The sequence below is a fragment of the Pongo abelii genome, chromosome 1 (genome assembly GCF_028885655.2).
Source record: "Pongo abelii isolate AG06213 chromosome 1, NHGRI_mPonAbe1-v2.0_pri, whole genome shotgun sequence".
NCBI classification, from domain to species: domain Eukaryota; kingdom Metazoa; phylum Chordata; class Mammalia; order Primates; family Hominidae; genus Pongo; species Pongo abelii.
This window is the reverse complement of record NC_071985.2, coordinates 14208134-14232287: the sequence shown is the minus strand read 5'-3', so window position 1 is coordinate 14232287 and position 24154 is coordinate 14208134. Positions and strand designations below refer to the sequence as shown.

The following is a 24154-nucleotide window of genomic DNA, read 5'->3' as shown; positions in this document are numbered from 1 at the left end:
GCCTGGTTTTTTTAAATAAATTTTTGTGTGTGTGGACTGGGCACAGTGGCTCAAGGCTGTAATCCCAGCACTTTGGGAGGCAGAGGCGGGCTGATCACTTGAGGTCAGGAGTTCAAGACCAGCCTGGCCAACATGGCAAAACCCCGTCTCCACTAAAAATACGAAACTTAGCTGGGCATGGTGGCGCATGCCTGTAATCCCAGCTACTCAGGAGGCTGAGGTAAGAGGATTGCTTGAACCCAGGAGGTGGAGGTTGCAGTGAGCTGAGATCACGGCGCTGTACTCCAGCCTGGGCAACAGAGTGAGACTCCGTCTCAAAAATAATAATGTTTATTTTTGTAATGACATGGGGTCTCACTATGTTGCTGTTCTTGAACTCTCGGCCTCAAGTGATACTCCCTCCTCAGCTTCCCGAAGTGCTGGGTTTACAGGAGTGAGCCACCATGTCTGGCCCTGCCTACTTTGATGCCAGAACCAGGAGCAAGCACTGGGTTGGGGTTGGCCTCTCTCCCAGAGCTTGTGGGGGCAAGCCACACAAGAGGGTCAGAACCAGCTGAAGCCACACAGAGAGGGAACCAGCATGGGGTCTGCTAGGGGCCTGATCAATAAGACCACGTGGAGGGGCAGAAACCCTAGCAGCAAAAAGCTCGAGGTAAACCCAAGGGACCAAAGCAGAGAGTCTCAAATGATCACCAAGAAGAGACTTCAGGAAGTACAGACCCACAGGGAAGCCCCGGCAGGAGAAAGGGCAGCTTTCAACCACAGCCAGACCCAAAGGATGCACAGCCAGCTGCCCATGCACCTACTCGGGTGAGAGCTGTCCTGGGCCCTAAAACCCCTCACCCAGCTCCAACCTTGGGAGAAGGGGCACAAGGAGTCACAGGAAAGGACAGAAGCCAGCCTCATTCCTTTCCCATGCAGACTTCCAGCCCTAAGCAGCCTCAGCTGGAGCAAGAAGAATGGTTTGAAGTTTTGATTAATATCTTGGCCTGGACATTGAAATTCCAAATGGAGACTGGTTGTTTTGTTTTGTTTTGTTTTGTTTTGTTTTGTTTTGTTTCCATTTAAAGCAACCATCAGACATACTATTTCCTAAGAGGAGCAGAAAAGTCCAAGCCTGCCAGGGCCTGGGAACATGAATCCGGCTGAATAAACTTTAGAGGGGCAGCACAGGACAAAAGCTAAAGTTGCCTTCCAATTGCATTGCAGGCTGTGCTCGTTCCACACACCAGTTGCACACAGGCTGGTGAAAACATCTCAGTGGAACTGAGAGTAGCCAAGTTCCCGTGAAAGGAAAACATGCAAATCTGTTTTCAGTATCACTTTTAAGCTTCCTGAGTGGAGCCTTTGGCCTGGAATGACTCGCATTGACGTCAGCCCGAGGCAGCCATATCGCAGCAGCTGCCATCCCTTCCTCACCCGCGGCCCCTGGGGCAGAAGACACACTGGTTTTGTTTCATGGGAGATTAAAAACAGTTGCTGCTGCATCCATAATTCACAACCCCTGTGATCACCGGGGCCAGGAATACTGAGCAAAAAGCACAAGGAGTCCACATTAAAACCAAGGGGAGCTGGGCGCAGTGGCTCACCCCTGTAATCCCAGCACTTTGGGAGGCCAAGGCAGGTGGATTGCCTGAAGTCAGAAGTTCAAGACCAGCCTGGTCAACATAACGAAAACCCTGCCTCTACTAAAAATACAAAAAAATTAGCTGGGCTTGGTGGCTCATGTCTTTAGTCCCAGCTACTTGGGAGGCTGAAACACGAGAATCGCTTGAACCCAGGAAGCGGAGGTTGCAGTGAGCCGACATCATGCCATTGCACTCTGGCCTAGGTGACAGAGTGAGACTCTGTTTCCAAAAAAAAAAAAAAAAACACCAGGCCTGGTGTGGTGGCTCACGCCTGTAATCCCAGCACTTTGGGAGGCCGAGGCGGGCAGATCACCTGAGATCAGGAGTTCAAGACCAGCTTGGCCAACATGGCGAAACCTGTCTCTACTAAAAGTACAAAAATTAGCCGGGCGTGGTGGTGGTGAGTGCCTGTAATCCCAGCTACTCAGGAGGCTGAGGCAGGAGAATCACTTGAACCTGGGAGGCGGAGGTTGCAGTGAGCCAAGATCGCGCCACTACACTCCAGCCTGGGCGACAAGAGCGAGACTCTGAAAAAAAAAAAAGGGGAGACCCACAAAAAAGATGCCAGAGGTGGGGATCATGGTCAGCTGGGACCCTGCCAGGGCACTACACGCTTGCCGGTTCTCCTGAGCCTCAAGGCGATGGGATCTACACCATACATCTGAGACTCTGATAAACTGCTCGAAACATGGGCTTATGCATGATGCTGCTTTGTTTTATGGCACTCTGTGAGGGAGACAGGGCAGGTACCCCACAGCCCAGGATGGACTCCTCTTGCCTCTGGTCTCCTAGCAGAGCAGCAGTCCCCCAGGAGGAGAAAACAAGCTCCTTCCCAGGGCTGCACTGGGGCTGGTGGCAACGGTGGCAATGTTGATGGTCATGTGGCCTGCCCTGCACTGGCAGCCGGGACCCTGACTCTACTTTGAATCTTCTGGTTCCTTCCAGCATCCAGGACAAGGCCCCAGCAGTAAAGCCCAGCTCCACACTGCTCCTGCAGCACGGAGCTGGTTCTCCTCCAAAAGTCCTGAGAGATGTATCATTTATCAAGCTGGTAGATAATTCTGCCCCTTTCTATAGTGCCTCTCAGACACATCCCGTAGGTAATTGTTGCTTGAAGCCTCTATTAAAATGTGAGGCGACAGAAGCCAGTAGACTGTGTATCCCTTTCCTTCGTTTACTCTCAGGTTAGAATGGTCTTTCTGCCTAATCCAGTGATTGGGGCATAAGGGAAGGAATGTGAGTGTGGGGAAAGGGAGGTGGGGGAGAGGGCTGGCGTGTACTGCTGCACTCCCTGTGGTTTTGAGATCCTTCAAATAGAAGCTATGAACATGTGTCTGGGTGCAGCGGCTCATACCTGTAATCCCAGCACTTTGGGAGGCCGAGGCGGGCGGATCACTTGAGGTCAGCAGTTCAAGACCAGACTGGCCAACATGGTGAAACCCCGTCTCTACTAAAAGTACAAAAATTAGGTGTGGTGGCGGGTGCCTGTGATCCCAGCTACTCAGGAGGCCAAGGCAGGAGAATTGCTTAAACCCAGGAGACGGTGTTGCAGTCAGCTGAGATCACACCACTGCATTCCAGCCTGGGCAACAGAGCGAGAGACTTTGTCTCAAAAAAAAAAAAAAGCCAGGCACAATAGCTCACGCCTGCAGTCCTAGCACTTTAGGAGGCCAAGGCAAGTGGATCACCTGAGGTCAGGAATTTGAGACCAGCCTGGCCAGTGTGGCGAAATCCCGTCTCTAGTAAAAATACAAAAATTAGGCTGGGCGCGGTGGCTCATGCCTGTAATCCCAGCATTTTGGGAGTCTGAGGCAGGCGGATCACGAGGTCAGGAGATCGAGACCATCCTGGCTAACATGGTGAAACCCCGTCTCTACTAAAAATACAAAAAAAAAAAAAATTAGCCAGGCATGGTGGCGAGCGCCTATAGTCCCAGCTACTCCGGAGGCTGAGGCAGGAGAATGGCACGAACCTGGGAGGCAGAGCTTGCAGTGAGCTGAGGTTGCACCACTGCACTCCAGCCTGGGTGACAGAGTAAGACTCCGTCTTAAAAAAAATAATAAATAAAAATAAAAAAAAAATTAGCTGGACGTGTTGGCATGCACCTGTAATCCCAGCTACTCAGGAGGCTGAGGCAGGAGAATGGCTTGAACCCAGGGGGGCGGAGGCTGCAGTGAGCCTAGATCGTGCCATTGCACTCCAGTTTGGGCGACAAGAGTGAAACTCCGTCTTAAAAACAATACAAAAATAGAAGCTGTAAACATGTGGCTGTGCCTCGGGACTGCCTGGCTTCAGCACTGCTCTGAAGTCAGGGCCGGCAGAGAGCAGAGCTTACTACCAGAGGACGTGAGTGTGAATCCTGCGGCTGGCTCCACCACTTCTCTGAGCGGGACACCAAGCCCAGCTATCACTGCTGCCACTGCTTCTTCCTAGGGGCCTGCCCCAAGCCCGACTCCTGGGCTGAGGTCTGGCCCCTCCCCTCCCCTTGCTAATCACAGTGCCCTGTCATAGGTGATGTCATTTCCCAGTACACTGAGAAATGCGAGGGTGGGAGCTTTGGCCTGTCCAAATCCCAGCACCTTTCACATAAAATGCAAAATGAAACACACCAACCGCAGATAAAGTCCAGATGGTATTCTTATTGCTGGCATTGCAATATCAGTTAAGTATCAGCAAGTAACGATCATTCCCCACACCTCCCTTTCTTAGGTCTGAGGAAAACTTGTAAGGTTGCGTGGATCCACATTGAGGACTGTCTGCTGGGAGGTGGGAGACTCTTCTGGGGAAAGGCAGACGGTGAAGAAAAACAAGAGCTGTTTTGCTGTTGTTGCTTTTAATCAATCTTTTATTCACAGCTACAAACCTTTAATCAATTATGGATAAAACACAAAAGCTTTTTGAAATGCTGATAAAGGAACCCATACTGAGAGACCAAATAAAATCCGAGTGCTGAGCTGGCCATGGGCTTGGCGGGTCAGCAGCACACGGAGATGCAGAGATGGTGGCACCAACAGAAAGGAATGTGGGAAAATTTTGTCCCCCAGATAATATGAATAGAACAGTAAAATGAGGTTCAGGGTTGAAATGGCAAAGCCAACATTGCTGTCATTCTCTTGGGTCCCTTCCATGTGCTGGGCTATGATTATAAATGGGGCATGCTGGCTGCATGCCAGGGGCTCCTGGCCTCCAGGAGACAGACACTGCCACACCAGGCTGAGCAAGGGCCATAAAGTCAGGGATTGCTTGGGGCCAGGAGTTAAAGACCAGCCTGGGCAACACAGCAAGATGCTATTTCTACAAAAAAAAAAAAATATATATATATATGTATATATAGGCTAATATATACAATATATATAGGCTAATATATTATATATATACATATATGTGTATATATACATATATGTATATATATATACATGTATATATACACATATATGTATATATATACATGTATATATATATACATATATGTATATATATACATATATATATGTGTATATATATATATTAGCCAGGCATTACAGTGCACACCTGTAGTCCTAGCTACTTGGGCGGCTGAGGTGGGAGGATGGCTTGAGTCCAAGAGTTTGAGGCTGCAGTGAGCAATGATTGAGCCAATGCACTCCAGCCTGGGTGACAGAGCAAGACAAGACCCCGTCAATCAATCAATCAATGATAAAACAGGCCACTGGCCAGATTTGGCCTACAAGGCAGTAGTTTGCCTGCCCCTGGTTCAGATTAGAAAATATAGAGTTGAAATCCACTAGCACAGTCTCTCCAAGTCCTGCTTTTCTTTCCCCTTCCTATTCCACATGCCTGGATATTTTCTCATATCCAGTGATTCCAAGACATTGCTAAATGATCTGAAGATTACAGTGAGCTTGCCTTCATCTAAGCTCAAGAGACTGCAGTGCATAAAGATAATTTGTTCAACAGAGTGAGAACTGCTTTGCCAGGAGCGCTGAGTGTTTTAGTAATCAATCAATCAATCAGTCAGAGAAGAACTCATTAGGCGCATGGTGCTGTTCCACACTGGAGATGTGCAGAGTGTTGAGGCTGGATCCTCACAAGCGTTGAGGCTGGATCCTGGCACGTGGGTTGGTGAGAAATTCCTGCTTCCCTGTTGCCCGGGTACTCATCGCAGTTTCACACACTTTTAGTTGTGTATAATCCTTGAGAGTCACATTTTCCATTTCTTAACCTGTACAATGAAGAAATTCAACTAAATGGCAACGTGATTTTGTGTGTGCACCAGGGGGCTTCTCAGCGAGGGCTTCTTGGAGATGTCTTGAAGGCGGTCATGTGCCATGTACGAGGACTGGCCTCAGGGGGAGGGCTCTTAGCTTGAGCTCAAGAGATGGAGGCTGTAGTGAGCCATCATCTCGCCACTGCACTCTAGCTGGACAATGGAGAAAGACGCTGTCTCAAGAAATAAAAAAGTATTCATTGTTTATATGAAATTCAATTCAAATTTAGCTGAGCATCTTGCCTGTTTATTTGCTAAATCTGGTAACTCTCTAGGGAGAGAAGCAAGTTCACATTTGAGTGTCTGGACCTCCCAGCAACATACTAGTTGGTTCCTACAACCTGTGCGTGGGCATCAGTGCATGGAAATGGCGACAGGGAGAGGGAATAAAACAGAAATAGAGGAGGGTAAGTAATTGAAGCCTCAGTATTTTTGCTCTCATTGCAAGAAGAAGGAAACGCTCTGACATACGGTGTAGACGAAGAGTTGAAAACTCAATGCCAGCTGGGTGCGGTGGCTCACGCCTGTAATCCCAACACTTTGGGAGACTGAGGTGGGTGGATCACCTGAGGTCAGGAGTTTGAGACCAGCCTGACCAACATGGTGAAACCCCGTCTCTACTAAAAATACAAAAATTATCCGGGTGTGGTCGCAGGCGCCTGTAATCCCATCTACTCAGGAGACTGAGGCAGGAGAATCGCTTGAATCCAGGAGGCGGGGGTTGCAGTGAGCCGAGATTGTGCCACTGCAGTCCAACCTGAGTGACAGAGCGAGAGTGTCTCAAAAAAGAAAAAAAGAAAGAACAATGCCACAAAGAGCTGGACAAGGAGTAAAAGTAAGTTAAGTGGAATGGATATAACCACAGGGAACAGTGGGGACATGCGACACTGGGGGATGCATGCCCTGCCTAAGAGGTCTGCTGGTACCTCGCTCCAGCTCACTCTGCCATGTGATCTTCAGGGCTCGGTATGGAAGAGCTGATTCTCCTCAGGTTGACAGTCCTGGTAACCTCAACTGTGGATAGTGAGGCTGATTTCAGAAAGAGTTTTGGAGAGCCCACAGAGTTCGTGAGTAAAGCTGAATATAGTCCCAGCCTCAGCAAATGAAGGCTCCTTCAGCACTAAACCAACTACAAGCTTCACCTGGAAGCAGCACTGCCAGGTGAACACAGGACACCCAGTTAAATGTGAACTTCAGATAAACAATGAATACCCTTTCTGTATAAATACATCCCAAATATCGCATGGAACATACTTACACCCAACAAATATATATTTGTTGGCCAGGCATGGTGGCTCACACCCATAATCCCAGCACTTTGGGAGGCCAATGTAGGAGAATTGCTTAAGCCAGGGGTTTGAGACCAGCCTGGGCAACATAGTGAGACCCCGTCTCTACAGAAATAAAATAAAATAATTAGTCAGGCATGGTGGTGCACACCTGTAGTTCTAGCTACTTGGGAGACTGAGGTGGGAGGATAACTTGAGCCCAAGAGATGGAGTCTGCAGTGCACTGTGATCCCACCATTGAGCTCTAGCCTGGACAACAGAGTGAGACTCTGTCTCAAAAAAAAAAAAAAGTATTCATTGTTTACATGAAATTCTATTCCAATTTAACTAAACGTCTTGCCCTTTTATTTGCTAAATCTGGTAGCTTTCTAGAGAGAGAAGCAAATTCACATTCGAGTGTCTGGACCTCCCGGTAACATACTAGATGATTCCTATGTACTCTCTTTGATGCCAGAAGATGGATGTTCTAGAACCATCTTGGCCCCTCACCAGTTGTATGTTCCCTGTCCCTCCGAGCCTCGGTTTCCTCATCTCTTAGGTGGACATGGGAATTCCTATCTCACAGGATTGTCACAAGGCTGAAATGGAGTAAATGTAATGGCATATCGTACGGTGTCTGAGACGAAGCAGACACGCAACACGTTTGCTGCTGAGTGAAATTCCTTACCCTCAGAATGACGCTTTGTTCTCTCACTGCACCTGTCAGGACCCGTCCAGGCTGGGACCAGGGGAGCGTGTCACTCCCACAGTGGCAGGCAACATCATGTGGTCTTCAGGGCCTTAATGGGGAGCAAGCGAGGAACACAGGGGCTGTGCTCCTGGTGAACCGTCCAGGTAACAGTTCAGAGGAGAATGAGGGCCCTGGCTTTCTGTTCTTTGGGGTTGGAAGCCACGAGTATAGAAGCCTCCTTTTCCATTTGGGCTTTGCCGCCATTCTTCAGCAGCATGGCAACTGCTGCCAGCAGCACAAGGACGGTTTCTAATGCACCCAGAGAGTTCTTTGAGGGGCTCGGAGAGACCCAGGACCAGCTTCAGCCACCTTCCCCCCTCCGGCCTGAAGCCTCTCGAAAGCCAGGCCTGAACACTGAACAGCTGGGAAGCCTTCAAGCATTCCAAAGAAGAAATGGAACCTGGGGCATGAAGAGCTTCATTTTATCTGCTTCCTTCCCTGGATGCCTGAAGGGTGACACAGGAGGTGCCTGCCAGCGCCGCACGCTGATCCGCCTGCAGACGGCCCTGTCCACGCGCACACAGACACGTCCCAAATATCGCAGGAAGATCTCTTGAGGGAGCTCATTTAACTCTGCTTCCCTTGGAAATAAAAGTGACTGCATTCTTTCACTGGGGCTGCCATAACAAAGTGCTGCAGCCTGGGTGGCTTCAACAACAGAAATGCCTTGTCGCCCAGTTCTGGAGGCGGGAATTTGAGATCAAGGTGCCAGCAGGTCGGTTCCTTCCGAGGCTGTGAAGGACGGATCTGTTCCAGGCCCCTCCTCGGCGTGCAGGTCTACACGTTCACATGAAGTTCACATGAAGTTCTCCCTTCACAGCTGTCTGTGGCCAAATGTCCCCTTCCTATAAGGACACCCATCACGTTGGATTAGGACCTACCCTCACGACCTCATTGTAACTTTGTTACCTCTTTAAAGACCCCATCTCCAGGCCAGGCGTGGTGGCTCATGTCTGTAATGCCAGCACTTTAAGAGGTCGAGGAGGGCAGATCACTTGAGGTCAGGAGTTCGAGACTAGCCTGGCCAACATGGCAAAACCCCATCTCTACTAAAAATACAAAAATTAGCCAGGCATGGTGGCGTGGGCCTGTAATCCCAGCTACTCAGGAGGCTGAGGTGGGAGAATCACTTGAACCCAGGAGACAGAGGTTGCAGTGAGCTGAGATCACACCACTGCACTCCAGCCTGGGAGACAGAGCGAGACTCTGTCTCAAAAATATACATATATAAATAAAATAAAATAAAAATAAAGATCCCATCTCCAAACAGGGTCACATTTTTAGGTACAGGGGATTAAGACTTCAACATATGAATTGGGAGTGGAAGGGGACAGAATTCAACCCACATCAGTTATCTTGTTGGAAAGAATAAAGTCCATTAATCCAAAAGTCTGCTGTGGTAGATATCACAAATATTCATCTTCTACATGGATGAATCTCAAAATAATTATGCTGAGTGAAAGAAGCCAGGCCAAAAGAGAACATGCTGTGTGATTCCATTTATATCAAATTCTAGAAAATGCAAACTAATCTATACAGCAGCAGAAAGCAGATCAATGTTTGTCTGGGGATTGATGTCACAGGTGTGGAGATGGCAAAGGGTCCCAAGGAAACTTCCAGCAGTGATGGAATGTTCATTATTGTGATTGTGGTTGTGGTGGTTTCACGGACATATGCGTGTGTCAAGCTTATCAAACTGTAGACTTTAAATATGCATATTTTATTATGCATCAATTAAAATTTCATAAAGAGTTGGGGGTTTTTTAAGAATAAATATGGCCAGATGTGGTGACTCAGGCCTATAATTCCAACCCTTTGGGAGTCCAAGGCAGGAGGCTTCCTTTAGGCCAGAAATTCGAGACCTAGTTGGTCCAAGTGTTGTAGATTATTGTTAAGCTGATTCAACATTGTCTCCTAAAATAACCACACCTGACTGACTATTAAAAAAAAAAGTTTGAGACCAGGCTGGGCAACACAGCAAGACCCCATCTCTATTAAAAAAATTGTATAAAAATTAGTCAAGCGTGGTGGTGTGCACCTGTAGACACAAAAGGCTGAGATGGGAGGATCACTTGAGCCCAGGAGTTCGAGGCTGCAGTCAGTTATGATCAAGCCACTGCACTCTAGCCCCTGGGCAGCAAAATGAGACCCTGTCTCAAAAAATAAATAAATAAACGAACAAATATTCCACTTCTTCTTCCCTTCTGTTCTTTTGTTGGGCATGTGGTAGGCATGTACTTACTTCCCTGTTCCCTTCAAAGTAAGGTGTGGCCATGAGACAATTCTTGGCCAATGAGATGCTGGCAGAAGTGATAGGTGTCACTCACAGGTGGATGTGTTAAGAGCCAGGGTGTGATTCAGCACCTTCCCTTTAGTCCCACCCCTGCAATCATGGAAGGATGAGTCAAGATGGAGCCTCCAACCACCTGGGTCCCTGCCATGACCAGCGCCCCCTGCTGACCTGTGCTAGATGCGCATCACCAGTAAAAAACCCTTTGCTTTTTTAAGCCACTGAGATTTGGGGCTTGCTTATTACTGCAGCATAACCTAAGCTCTGCTGACAGTCACCTACAAGTATGAGAGTCTGTCATTCAGCTGTGGCCCCACTGGAATCAGGCAGGAGACGGAAGCCACACAACTAGAGGGTGAACCTAACTAACCACCCAGACTCCTCCCCTCCCCAAAGCCTCGCTATACTCTGGTCCTTTTTGCAACACAGTAATATGCATAAAGGGGTACACACTTGCTTTTCTGTGTAAAAATGGCTCCCAAAAGAAAGCTAGCTGCTGGTGGTGACAGTGGAAGTGAGAAGGAAGGCAAGCAGTCCAGCAAGGTCTGAAGGTCAGAAGCGGGTTGTGTAGCCTGAGGTGGAGGATGCAGTGAGCCAAGATCGCGCCACTACACTCCAGCCTGGTGACAGAGTGAGACACCGTCTAAAAAAAAAAAAAAAGAAGTGGGTTGTGTAAATGACATTGGTCCTGTATTCGCACATCATGGCATGGAAACCGTGTCTCACAGCTGCCAGTTTTGTCTTCTTACATTGTTGGAGGGGGTCGTATGCTACAGAGCTGGTCTTGAATCTGAGGAGTCACCAAAGCATCGGAATTTCTGTGATGCCTATTTAGCACAATGCATTTCAAACACAGGTGATCTTTCTGCAGAAAGAGGCAGACTGTAATGAAGAGAAGACACAAGGCTTGCTTCGTGCCACCTGGGGAGATCGTGGAGCCACGGTGCTTGGTTTCAGCACCTCCGCCAGCTTTCTCTGGGCCCCCTGGCAGACCCTGAGCCTTCCTGGCCCCTGAGGTCTATCCATCAAGCTGGCTTACGTGGCCTCTGAGGTCCTCTTCAGCTTGAGGTCCTGTGATCATTCAGGTCTGGGCATCTCATCTCCCGCCCATACCTTGGTGCTTCCTAGATACAGGACATTCTATGACACACTTTATGTAATTCTGAGTTATTCCTCACAGCAAGCCTAGGAGGGATATGCTATTATAATCCTGGTTTTACTCCTCATAAGGAAACTGAGGCTTGACAAAGTCAAGTAATTTGCCCAAAGCCACATACCCTTACAAGACAGAGCCAGAAATGCAGTCCTGATTTTCAGAGCATGTGCTGCTTCTTCTCAAGCACATGCTCAGATCACTCCACATTCTTTCTCATGGATTTTTTTTTTCATTTTATCTTTTCCTTTTGTTAATAGTACGAAAAAAATTAAGGTTTATTGTGGGTTGTCTGGATGATACCCTCATAACCAGGAATTGCCCTTCCATGTTGGAACCAGCACCTCCATTTGTGCTCACAATCTGGCTCTAAGAAGTCTCCTGATGAAACTGCATTTAACCTTTTTTTTTTTTTTTTTGGGATGGAGTCTCGCTCTGTCTCCCAGGCTGGAATGCAGTGGCGCAATCTCAGCTCACTACAACCTCCGCCTCCCGGGTTCAAGCGATTCTCCTACCTCAGCCTCCTGAGTAGCTGGGATTACAAGCACCCGCCACCATGCCCGGCTAATTTTTGTATTTTTAGTAGAGACAGGATTTCACCATGTTGGCCAGGCTGATTTTTAAAATACTTTATAAAAAAAAGAGAGAGAGAAGGAAGGAAGGAAGGGGAGAGAGGAAAGAAAGAAAGAGAAAGAAAGAAAAAGAAAGAAAGAAAGAAAGAAAGAAAGAAAGAAAGAAAGAAAGAAAGAAAGAAAGAAAGAAAGAAAGAAGAAAGAAAAAGAAAAAGAGGAAAGAGAGAAAGAGGAAGGAAGGAGAAGGAAAGGAGGGAGGAAGGAAGGAAGAAAGGAAGGAGGAAAGGAAGGAAGGAAGGAGAAAGAGAGAGAGAAAAAAAGGAAGGAAGGAAGGCAGTGGAGACAGTTATCCCCATCCCCCACCCCCCAGAAATAAAAACATTTAAGAGCTCCAAGTTTTTAAGAATTATTTTAATACACTTTTCCTGTGAAACTCAATTCAAGGCAACTTCAAGGTAAAAATGCTTATATTTGGCATCTGTCCTTGTATTTTTAGGCACCTTGATGCATTCACACTCACTATGCTCACACCCAGAAGACCCCCAAGAAATCCGCCTCCTTGTGCAGATAAAGGAAATGCAAAAACTGGTCATTCTGGAAACCAGGGTCAATTCTAGATTTCTAGAAGCCTGGCTGTGGGCCTCAGGGCCCTTCATGAAAGCAAGGGCCTCAGATTGACCCTTTCCAAGCATCCCCTACCAGGAGGGGAAGGGCACAGATTCTCAAGGGACCGTGGTGCATGCAGGTAAACTGAGGCCTCTAGGCTGGCACATGGGACCACTGCCCTAAAAGACAAGCCATCCCTGCTCTCTGTCTGGATGGCCTGGTCAATGCAATGTAGATCATGGATGTGATTTCTCTCACTGATATTTGGGGGTGGGGTGTCAAGAACCAATTTAAAATGTATCCAAGTATCTGATGGAAATAAGAGGGAGCTACAGAAAATGACTCAAGCTGAGGACATATAGGAAGGAATTGATTCAGGTGTAAGGAAGGATTTCTGGGGAACTTTCTTCCTTGTGTTCGTCCCTCCCTCTTTACATAAGGTCGAGTCATGAGCACCTTGTGTTAGAAGCTGGGGTACAAAATGATCAAAACAGAGGGCCTGCCCACTGAGAGTACACACTTCCCTGGGCCACATCCACCCTCCGAAGTAATCCCACCATGACAGAGCAGCTGTCATCATGGAAGGACTGCCCAAGTGCAGAGGGGCCCAAGAAAGTGGTCCCGTCCTCAAAGCAACTTGAGATGAGGATCCTGCATCATCCAACAGCTACAGCTTAGGCAGATGAATAGCGGCTTCCCTGGGCCCGGGTAGTCCTCCAATTCATAAAAGCAAACAGGCCTGGGGCAGTGGCTCATGACTGTAATCCTAGCACTTTGGGAGACCTAGGTGGGCGGATCACAAGGTCAGGAGTTTGAGACCAGCCTGGCCAACATGGTGAAACCCCGTCTCTACTAAAAAAAATACAAAAATTAGCCGGGCATGGTAGCATGCACCTGTAATCCCAGCTACTCAGGAGGCTGAGGCAGGAGAATTGCTTGAATCCCGGAGGCAGAGGTTGCTGTGAGCTGAGATCGCGCCACTGCACTCCAGCCTGGGAAACAGAGCAAGACTCTGTCTCAAATAAAAAGGAAGGAAGGAAGGAAGGAAGGAAAGTAGGAAAGAAGGAAAGAAGGAAGGAAACAGAATAGTAGGTTGTCAGCTGGACTGGTTCTAGAGGTTGGAGATGCCAAGGTCCTCCCATGACAAATCAGGAAACTGAGGACACACTTTCACGGCCAGTTCTCCAGCAACGCCCACTAGCATCCCAGGCTCTCTATCTACCTAAACAAAGTCAATTCCCCCTGCCTAGCAATTTAATTTATGAGGGGTTTTTTTAATGATAATGAGTTGGAACTGAACACACACTAAAATGCAACGCAAATCACTGCAATGAGAGCTGAAAAATGCTAATCTCTCTCCAACATCTTCAGTGCCATTCTCCTGAAACTACCTGCTCCAGCAAGGTTCCCGTGGGTTAATTATTGCTGCAGAGGAAATTACACTGATTTGCATCTGCTTTCATCAGCTGGAACCAGTGCATGTCAGTCCTGCAGGAACAGGCCTGGGTTAACCTGTTGGCTGCTTCAGGCGCGAGGGACACCGCGTTGCAGGCTGCCTCTCCACCCCACCAGTGCTGTTTCCCAGCCTCAGGGCACCTGCAGAGATCCCGATCTGGTTACCTGTTCACCTGTACTTTGTGCATCTGATACTCCCAGAGCCTGCCCACCTGCTCTTTGCAATGCGGCAGCAGCAAATCCCGGGCCCCAAGCTCAAGGCCTGGGATTTAATTTGCCCTATTTGAAAGGTCCCATTCCTACTTGGTGAGCTCAACAATAACTATCAAAGCCACCTTTCTCCTCGTCCAAGAACCAGCCTTTCTACAGTGACTGGCTCCAGATGCAATTTCAAAATCTGGCTGGCTCCTGCAGAAGCCAGGACAGCCTCCCAGATGGGAGTAGGCCACCTCTGAAGGCTCGGCGAGTTACAAAACAGAATCCCCGTGCACTAAGAGAAAGAAGAGAGAGATTGCTATAGAGGACTGGCCTCTGGGGCTCTGAAGACCTGAGGCCTCTGTTCTCAGATTGCATGGGACCTGAAAGCTCCTGGCTGTTGGTCCCCTGTGTGTGTAACAGGGTACCTTCTTGTTCTCAGAAAAGGAAAAGTCTGTAATCCATGTATTGATATGCAAATGTATGTTTACCCAGGTGAGGTGTATTGTGAGAGACACCCCTGGGATAAGTTTCCACTCTGCACATAACCTTTATTACAGTATTCTTGTTTCACTGGCTACTCAAAGGGTTTAAAAAGAAAGTTTCACTTGCATACTACATCTGGCCTGCAGAAATCTTTCACTGAGCCATGTTTTAACCAAAAGCACCAATATTATTATGTTTGCATTAGCATGTGTGGGCTGTCGTTAGGTGCTTTTGATTATAATGACAGCACCAAGAGTCTTAAATCTAGGTAGCACCTGTTCTGAATGATCCTCTGATGATATTGAATATAAGCAAAATAAGTATTTCATATTATTGATGACAGATTGGACGTGATTTTATTTTCTCTATGAAAGATGCTGAGCAACTCTGTATCAATAACTGTGCGGAGGACTCCAGGATTTGGTTCATACAGGAACTCCTTTAATAGTGCTTAGTTTACAAGCTCTCCATGGTGGGGATGGAGCCTCAGTTAGATTGATACAGTTTGCAGAGTGCCTGTCTTAGTCGATGCTCAATAACATTCGGGGCAGGAGGGAGTGAATAAAGGTATACATGGGTGGACAAAATAACACAGTCTAGGCCGGGCACGGTGGCTCACGCCTATAATCCCAGCACTTTGGGAGGCCGAGGTGGGCGGATCACAAAGTCAGGAGTTCAAGACCAGCCTGGCCAGTATGGTGAAACCCCATCTCTACTGAAAATACAAAAATTAGCCGGGCATGGTGGCGGGTGCCTGTAGTCCCAGTTTCTCAGGAGGCTGAGGCAGGAGAATCGCTTGAACCCGGGAGGCAGAGGTTGCAGTGAGCCGAGATCGTGCCCCTGCACTCCAGCCTGGGTGACAGAGCGAAACTCTGTCTCAAAAAATAAAAAATAACACAGTCTATCCCTTAAGTAAAGCCAGGTCCGGCGGGAAAGGCTGCAGCCACCGGTGAAATCACCCCTAGGTCAGGACACTCAGCAAGAGAAAGTGGCCTGCCTTGGAGCCACCTGAATACGCAAAATGGAGTCAAATATCTGCAGAGGAATTTGGCACAAAACGTGTGGCATATTGTATGACCTGTTTATAGAGATCGCCCTGAAAAAAAAAAAAAAGGTTGAGGACTCAGGAGGGCGTAAGCAATGACTAACCTAGTTAGCTAATTACAGGAGTTACACAAACCGGCTTCAGGGTAAAGTCCATTCAGGGGTTACTCAAGACCAGCCCCACCCCCAACAGGTACTGTGGAGGCCCGCAGCTGAGCTGGGCCCGAGTCCCTTCCTCCACATGCACACCCCTTCCTGGCTGCACACCCAGGTGCCCTGCCATCTCAGGTTGCTGATACATCTGTTGGCTTGTGCCCCGGCTAACAGCCATGACCGAACTTCCCAGTGTGTGATGATGGCAGTTCTCACCTGGAGCGGCACAGAAGGGCGGCCTGCTGGCTCTACAGCTCTCTTGGACCTCGATCCTCCTACAGACCCTCCCCTTCCCTTCCCCAGTAACCCAGACTCCTACCCAGGAGTTGCCAACCAATGTACTGGCTGAAAGTGGAGGCCACTTGGAAGGCTAAACTTTGTGGATGTATCCAATGTCCTTCCTGAGACAACCCCAAAACAATGCAATTTCCTTTCTCAGCCATCGCCCCAATAAAGAAACACCACTGCGGATGCATCTAGCCACGGCCAACTGAAACGGCGTTCTGGACACCTTGGTCTGCCTTTGCAAACAGCATGCGCACACCCAGGGCACACTGCACACACTTGCACATGCCACACTCACCGCTGACAGAGGGTGAGCATGAGAAGGGCCCTGGAGTCTGGGGGCACAGGATGCTCGAGACTGCATTATCCTCTAGGATCTTGTCCTTTGGCAAAATGAAACTCAGAGGGTCAGAGTTTCAGAGCGTCAGGAAATGACAAGGCTGAACCTCAAGCTCTGATGTTTTGGCCACAAAAGGAAATGCAGGCGCAGCCAGATGCCTAGAAAAGGGGAAAAGAGGGCTACCGTGCTTCTTGGATTCCTGCCCGATTTTTCTCTTTGACCATCACTAGCCATGAAGAGGCCCTAATAACCAGGCCCCTTTGTACTTACCTGGAATATTGGAGGGCTCACTTCCACACATTTATTGAGGGTCTACTATGTGCTATGCACTGTGCTAGAAACTGAATTGTGCCAAAACAGTTCTTGCTCTCAGGATGTTTATATCCGGCAAGTGAGAGCAGCAGAAAAACAAATAATGGCAATAGAGTAATGTGGAAAATAAGAGAAGACATACATATGTCAAAAAAGTAAAACTGGGCCGGGCGCAGTGGCTCATGCCTGTAATCCCAGCACTTTGGGAGGTCGAGGTGGGGGAATCGGGCCCGCCTCTTAGAGGTCAGGAGATGGAGACCATTTTGGTCAACATAGTGAAACCCCGTCTCTACTAAAAATACAAAAATTAGCCGGGTGTGGTGCCGCGCACCTATAGTCCCAGCTACTCGGGAGGCTGTGGCAGGAGAATCACTTGAGCCCAGGAGGCGGAGGTTGCAGTGAGCCGAGATCACACCACTGCACTCCAGCCTGGGTGACAGAGCAAGACTCCGTCTCAAAAAAAAAAAAAAAAAAAAAAAAAGTGCCACTGCGTATCTCTTAGGGAGGAAGTTGGGGAAGCTTTGCAGCCATAGTGACGTCAGGTGAGGATTTTGCAGGAAGAATGGGAGCTATCAGGAGGGTGAGAAACGGTGTTATCCCTGGCCAAGGGAACCATGCGGGTGGAACTCAGTGATAGAATATGGCAGCAAAGTGGAGTCAAGAATGACATCCAGGCCAGGTGCGGTGGCTCACACCTGCAGTCCCAGCATTTTGGGAGGCCAAGGCGGGTGGATCACCTGGGGTCAGGAGTTTGAGACCAGCCTGGCCAACGTGGTGAAACCCCCTCTCTATTAAAAACACAAAAAATTGGCTGGGCACAGTGGCTCATGCCTGTAATCCCAGCACTTTCAGAGGCCAAGGCGGGAGGACCACCTGAGACTGGGAGTTCGAGACCAGCCTGACCAACATGGAGAAATCCCATCTTTACTAAAAATACAAAATTAGCCAGGCATGGTGGCGCATGCCTGCAACCCCAGCTACTCAGGAGGCTGAGGCAGGAGAATCGCTTGAGCCCGGGAGGCAGAGGTTGTGGTGAGCCGAGATCGTGCCATTGCACTCCAGCCTAGGCAACAAAAGCAAAACTCTGTCTCGAAAACAAAAACAAACAAACAAAAAAACAAAAAATTAGCCAGGCATTGTGGTGGGTGCCTGTAATCCCAGCTACTCAGGAGGCTGAGGCAGGAGAATCGCTTGAACCAGGGAGGCACAGGTTGCGGTGAGCTGAGATCGCACTATTGTACTCCAGCCTGGGTGACAAGAGCGAAACTCTGTCTCAAAAAAAAATTAAAAATTTAAAAAAAGAATGAAATCGAGGTGTTCTGTCTTGGACAAGTGGGCGAATCATAGCACCCTTATCCCACATGAGAAATACTGAAGGACAGGCAGACATATAGAATAAGAGGGTGAGTTTATTCCCCGCCATCTTGAATTCGAGTTATCTGTAGGATAGTCAGGCGTAGGCATCAATGTGCACCTGGACAAGTGAGTGTGGAAAAGAGTGTAGAGGACAGAAGCCAGGTAAGCAACCTCAGCAAGAGAATGGTAGACTATGGAGTAGATGGGGTAAGGAAATGAAGATGGAGCATGTAGGCTACTCCTAAGCTGGTGCAGTTAAATAAGGAGGAGAGCAAGAGTCCTGCAGGCTCATGGAATACAGCCATTGGGTTTCTAGCACGAGGAAGGGATGGGTGATCCTCCATTGATGTGAGGCCAAGGGTGCACATGGACAGGCCAGCCTCAAATAGGAAGAGGGGCTGTTCTCAGCTCCTGGAGAGAAGAAGAGAAAGACAAGTAAGAGAGGAGGTAATGAGGGAAGTAGGGACTAAGGGGGACAAGAAGTTGAGAACTGTGTTTTGCTCTCCCTTATGAAAATAAGCTTAATGAAAATTGCCTAGGTCATTAGGTTGTTTTTTAAATGACCAGGTAAAGTCGTCTTTTTTTTTTTTTTTTCCTGGTCTGGCATGGTAGCTCACACCTGTAATCCAAGCACTTTGAGAGGTCGATGCGGGTGGATCACTTGAGGTCAGGAGTTTGAGGCCAGACTGGCTAACATGGTGAAACCCGGTTATCTACTAAAAATACAAAAAAATTAGCAGGGGGTGGTAGTGCATGCCTGTAATCCCGGCTACTTAGGAAGCTGAGGCAGAAGAATCGCTTGAACTTGGGAGGCAGAGGTTGCAGTGAGCCCAGATCACACCACCGCACTCCAGCCTGGGTGACAGAGCTAGACTCCATCTCAAAAAAAAGAAAAAGAAAAAGTCTTTTTTTTATTATTATTATTTTTCTTTGAGACAGGGTCTGTGGCCCAGGCTGGAATGCAGTGGTGCGATCATAGCTCACTGCAGCCTCAAATTCCCAGGCTCAAGTAATTCTCCTACCTCAGCCTCCCAAGTAGCTGGGACTACAGGTGCGTACCACCACGCCCAGCTAAGGTAAAAGCATCTTTAAAGAAATAAACTAATTCTAAGTGTACTCTAATCATACCTCTCCATACGATACATACATTTATTGATTATACAGCAAATGCCTTGGGGAGAAAAGATTCCCTGGATCTGGCAACACTGAATTATTTCACTGAGATTTCTCAAAACCATGAAAACAATAAGTTTCAGCTGATAAATACACGAAATGTCAAACACTATGAAGACTTCAACTATCCCTACTTAGAATAATCAAAATCAACCAGGTGCGGTGGCTCATGCCTATAATCCTAGCACTTTAGGAGGCTGAGACGAGAGGATCATGAGGTCAAGAGATAGAGAATATCCTGGCCAACATAGTGAAACCCCGTTTTTTGTCTTTTTTTTTTTTTTTTTAGACGGAGTCTCTCTCTGTTGCCAGGCTGGAGTGCAGTGGCGCAATCCCGGCTCACTGCAACCTCTGACTCCCCGGTTCAAGTGATTCTCCTGCCTCAGCCTCCTGAGTAGCTAGGATTACAGGCATACGCCACCACACAGCTAATTTTTGTATTTTTAGTAGAGCCGGGGTTTCACCATGTTGGCCAGGATGGTCTCAATCTCCTGACCTCGTGATCCACCCACCTCGGCCTCCCAAAGTGCTGGGATTACAGGCTTGAGCCATAGCGCCCGGCCTATCCCGTTTCTACTACTAATATATACAAAAATACAAAAATTAGCCAGGCATGGTGGCACGCGCATGTAGTCCCAGCTAGCTACTTGGGAGACTGAGGCAGGAGAATCACTTGAACATGGCGGACGGAGGTTGCAGTGAGCCAAGATCACACCACTGCACTCCAGCCTGGGCGGATGAGCAATACTCCATCACAAAAAAAAAAAAAAAGAAGAATCAAAATCTGTGAAAACATAACATAGATAGCTGCTCACCTGATTAAAAGGCTCCCTGCTTTCATGTCCTATTCTTACAAACTCAAGAACTTGACACAAACTTCAACCTCCAAATAGAGAAGCAGCTCCACTGTACAGAGCCAAGCAAAAATGCCTTTGGTGGCTGGGCACAGAGGCTCACACCTGTAATCCCAGCACTTTGGGAAGCCAAAGGGGGAGGATCACTTGAGGCCAGGAGTTCAAGACCAGCCTGGGCAACATAGTGAGACTATCTCTACAAAAAAATGAAAAAGTGAAAAAAAATTGCCTTTGGAGACAGAAGTTTGAGGGCATTTTGAAGACTTTTATGTGCCGAGAAATTTCAAGCTTGAAAGATCAAAAGGCAAGAAGAAATAAATATATCCAGTATTTTGAAGGATCAAGGGATCAAACTGCTCATTTGACCAACTGGAGACTTACAAGAGCATTGGAATATGGGTCGGATCCAATGTGGATAGAACTCAGCTATGGGCTTTTAAACCCATTACCCACCCACTGGGAACAGGATTCTGAAGGCAAATGGCAGGTGTGTGAATAGGTGTAGGGCCCACACGATAGGCCCTGTCAGGCAAACACCCACTGGCATGCTACACCAAATGGAGAAAACAGACATGAGTTCCCTGTCTCATGGATCCCCTGGGTTCACACTGCAGGTCACATTGCAAAGGAATGAGAGCATCCACCACCACAAAGGGAATACCAGAGCTTGGGCCAGAGGGCAGCACAGTAGCCCTCCCACTGCTTATGAAGAGGAGGTTAAACTTCCCCACCAGAAGCCCCGGGGCAAGAGAGAGGACTAGACGGGAGGAGGGGAAAAGCGTGTCACCTGGCACCGATGACAGACTCATCAGCAAGAGCCAAACCAAGCCCCTCAGTGAGTCACACAAACTGTGGAGTTTGTACTGAACATCTACAAGGAGCGTGGAGGCTGCGCTTCTCCAGAGTCCTGCTTGCTGTGCCGGGAGCATTCCCGTGGTCCTGTCAGGGTGCCTGGGTGGGGCTTCACTCTGGGCTCCAGAAGCTACTGCTCAAATGCTGCATTCTCTCAGCAGGACAACCAAAAGCTGGGGAGAGGAAAGGGAGAAGACTCAAGGGAACGTGACCCTGACTTCCCAGAAGGATGAAGCCATGGATGCCACCGCACCTGGCTGGGAGCCAAAAGGCATGAAATGGTGTGGGAGCAAATTACAGAAACTCTTGGGCAGGAGCTGAGGGCTTGAGTGTCCAAATGAGATACAGCCTCCTCCTCCTGATCCCATTCTTTTCCTCTTCGAAAGGTTCTTTTTGCATTTTAAATTCAAAGGAAGGGTTTGGACAAAAGGGAGGCTGTTCCATCCAGAAAGCACGTACTTGTCAGAACAAGCCGTCTGCCAGGGCGTCTGGCGGGGAAGGGCTGGGGGCCACAGGCTGACTTACCCGAAGTCCTCGGGCAGTGGCAGGGGCCCAGAGCACCTCCCCACTGTGAATCAGAAGAAGGGCATTCCTCCACTGTTACCAGCATCTCCATCTCCACCAAAACAAGCCATGCCTTTCTCTTTCCCACGTTCCTGGGTCGAGAAGCAGGTGTGGTCCTTTGCAGCAAGTTGACATCAACGAAAAACACATTCCTTGGCCCTTCGAGTCCTATTGACACATGCAGTTTCTGAGGCTGAGTTACACCTGACCTCTGGGTCAGTCCCTGTTTACTCATCCGCACAACCCACTCATTTATCAGATAATGACCCAGCCCTTGGATGTGACTCCTGTTCGGTCCCAGAAGGAGTCGGCAGGGTGTCAGGGAGACCTCCCTCAAGGGGCTCGCAGGCTGCCCCACACTGGTGATGGCACCCAGGAGGGCCCTTGCATGGTATCTACTTATATAAAACATGCCCCTTCTGACCCCCACCTCCTCTTCATGCACTTCTTTGCATTTATTCATTCATTCAAAGGATAGATATTGGGTTCCCCTGGTGCCAGGCTCCACAAAAACTTTTCAGGGGAACCAGGTCCAGTGGCTTACACCTGTAATCCCAGTGACACTAGAGGCTGAAGCAGAGGGATCCCTTGAGCCCGGGAGTTCAAGACCAACCTGGGCAATATAGTGAGACCCCATGTCTACAAAAAAACAATTGAGACAGGGTCTTACTCTGTTGCCAGGCTGGAATGCAGCGGTACGATCTCAGCTCATCGCAGACTCATTCTCCTGGGCTCAAGTGATCCTCCCATCTCAGCCTCCACAGTGGCTGGCACTGCAGGTTCACACTACCATGCCCAGCTAATTTTTGTATTAAAACAATTTTTTTAAATTAGCCAAGCGTGGTGATGCACACCTGTAGTCTTAGTTACTCAGAAGGCTGAAGCAGGAGGATCACTTAAGTCCAGAAGTTTGAGGCTGCAGTGAGCTGTGATTGTGCCACTGCACTCCAGCCTGAGTGACAGAGCAAGACTCTGACTCTAAAATAAATAAATAAATCAGAAAAGAAAAGTGTGGAGGATGTAATGGTGAACCAAAGCTGGCATGATTTCATCTCCCACATAACTTACCTTTCAGTAAGAGAAGACATCAGAAGCAAGCAAGCAAATAAATAGGCCAGATAGGTTCTGTGAATAGGAAGGGCCTCGGAGAACATCAAGACTGGGGAGGGGCTAACTTAGTCCTCTCTGAGGAAGGGACGCAGGCCTTAGGGATGAAGGGCAGGCACATTTCAGGCTCGGTCCCCTGAGGAGGGGAGCCCAAAAGGAAGCCGTGATGGGGGGTTCAAGCCACCGGTGTGAAATGGAAAGCTCAGACGAGGCACGTCCTCGCTCATCAGACACAGGCACACTCTGGCCCAGAGCAGGATGGCCTCAGGCCTGGCCTCCACCCATGGGGCTTCCTCCTTTGTGGCAGAGAACTTTGAAAAGAAGTCAGCCACGTGGCTTGCTTCTAACTCTCCCAGAAAGGCAGCAAATGTGGCTTGTTATACTAGGGAGAGAGGCCATCTCGGTGAGGACACTCTGGTGGCTCACGATTGGCCTGATTTCCTCAGATGACGCTAGATGGTCAGAGGCCGCTGATCCTCCAGTCCCCGTCCCCCAGAGACCCCAGTCAGTGTCGGTGGCCAGTCAGCTCCTGCCAACACCTCCTGGAAACTGCACCATTGCCCCACTCGTGGGCAAGACCCCACACAGTACTTGAGCTCTTTTTCTCAGGAGGGGCTGATGCATGCACGGCCAGGGCCCTGGGCCTGGCTGCCCAGCTCCTCCTCGCTTCCAGAAACTCCCCTTCTCCCTGCTGCATGGGACTGGTGCCAGGCCACATCGTGGTTTGGCTTGAGAGCAGTGTGCCTCCCTCCTGAACGTCGCAGCTCCGTGTGCTTCCCGAGGTGACGAATGACCTTGATTCACATTGGTGAAGTAATGGCTTTCCTCTTCGACCTTCTCATCCATTAGTCACGTTGCAACACGGCCCTGCATGGCACAGAATGCATTCCCAGGAGCCAGCTCAGGGAATTGCAAACACCTGCCAGGCTTGGCTTACCAAACTCACAGTCACACAATCAGCCCAGGTGCCCGGAACTGCCTTGGCCCGCTGCCACCAAGGGCCCCGCAGCAGGGACTTGGGAAAGTGTGAGAGCAGAGGCCAAGGACTGGGGCTTAGGTCCACGTCTCCCCTTGCTCCGTGACTTTGGGCAAATGACTTAACCTCTCTCAGCTTCTGCATCTATACATTGCCAATAACGCTATGAGCACTGGGGAAAAGCAAATGAGAAAGTGGCTGCGGAAGCATTTTGTAAGCTGTTATAAAGCACCAGACAAATGACAGTGGTTCAGTCCCATGGAAAAACTGGTCACAATGGGTGACCACTGGGTCATTACCCAAGGAGTTTGTTTGTTTGTTTGTTTCTTGAGACAGGGTCTTGCTCTGTCACCCAGGCTGGAGTGCAGTGGCACAATCACGGTTCACTGAAGCCTCAACCTCCTGGGCTCAGGTGATCCTCCCACCTCAGCCTCCCGAGTAGCTGGGACTACAGGTGCATACCACCACACCTGGCTAATAATTTTATT

The 24154-nt window shown here is 48.8% G+C and overlaps 1 protein-coding gene across 2 annotated transcripts; it reads right to left on the bottom strand.

Annotated features, from left to right (window-relative positions):
* Positions 1-12462: 12462 nt before the first annotated feature.
* LOC134760761 (uncharacterized) lies at positions 12463-22236 on the bottom strand. 2 transcript variants are annotated; one of them, XR_010138711.1, is made up of 3 exons: positions 21545-22236; positions 20955-21192; positions 12463-18551 (listed from the first exon to the last, which is right to left on the bottom strand). XR_010138711.1 is itself a non-coding variant. In XM_063720523.1 (2 exons), the coding sequence occupies exons 1-2, from the start codon at positions 22044-22046 to the stop codon at positions 21131-21133; spliced, it is 564 nt and encodes a 187-aa protein (XP_063576593.1). In that variant the 5' UTR covers positions 22047-22236; the 3' UTR covers positions 20902-21130. The 2 variants fall into 2 exon arrangements, 1 of the variants encoding a protein (XP_063576593.1); XM_063720523.1 differs by lacking the exon at positions 12463-18551 and having other exon boundaries at positions 20902-21192.
* Between the last annotated feature and the right edge of the window lie 1918 nt (positions 22237-24154).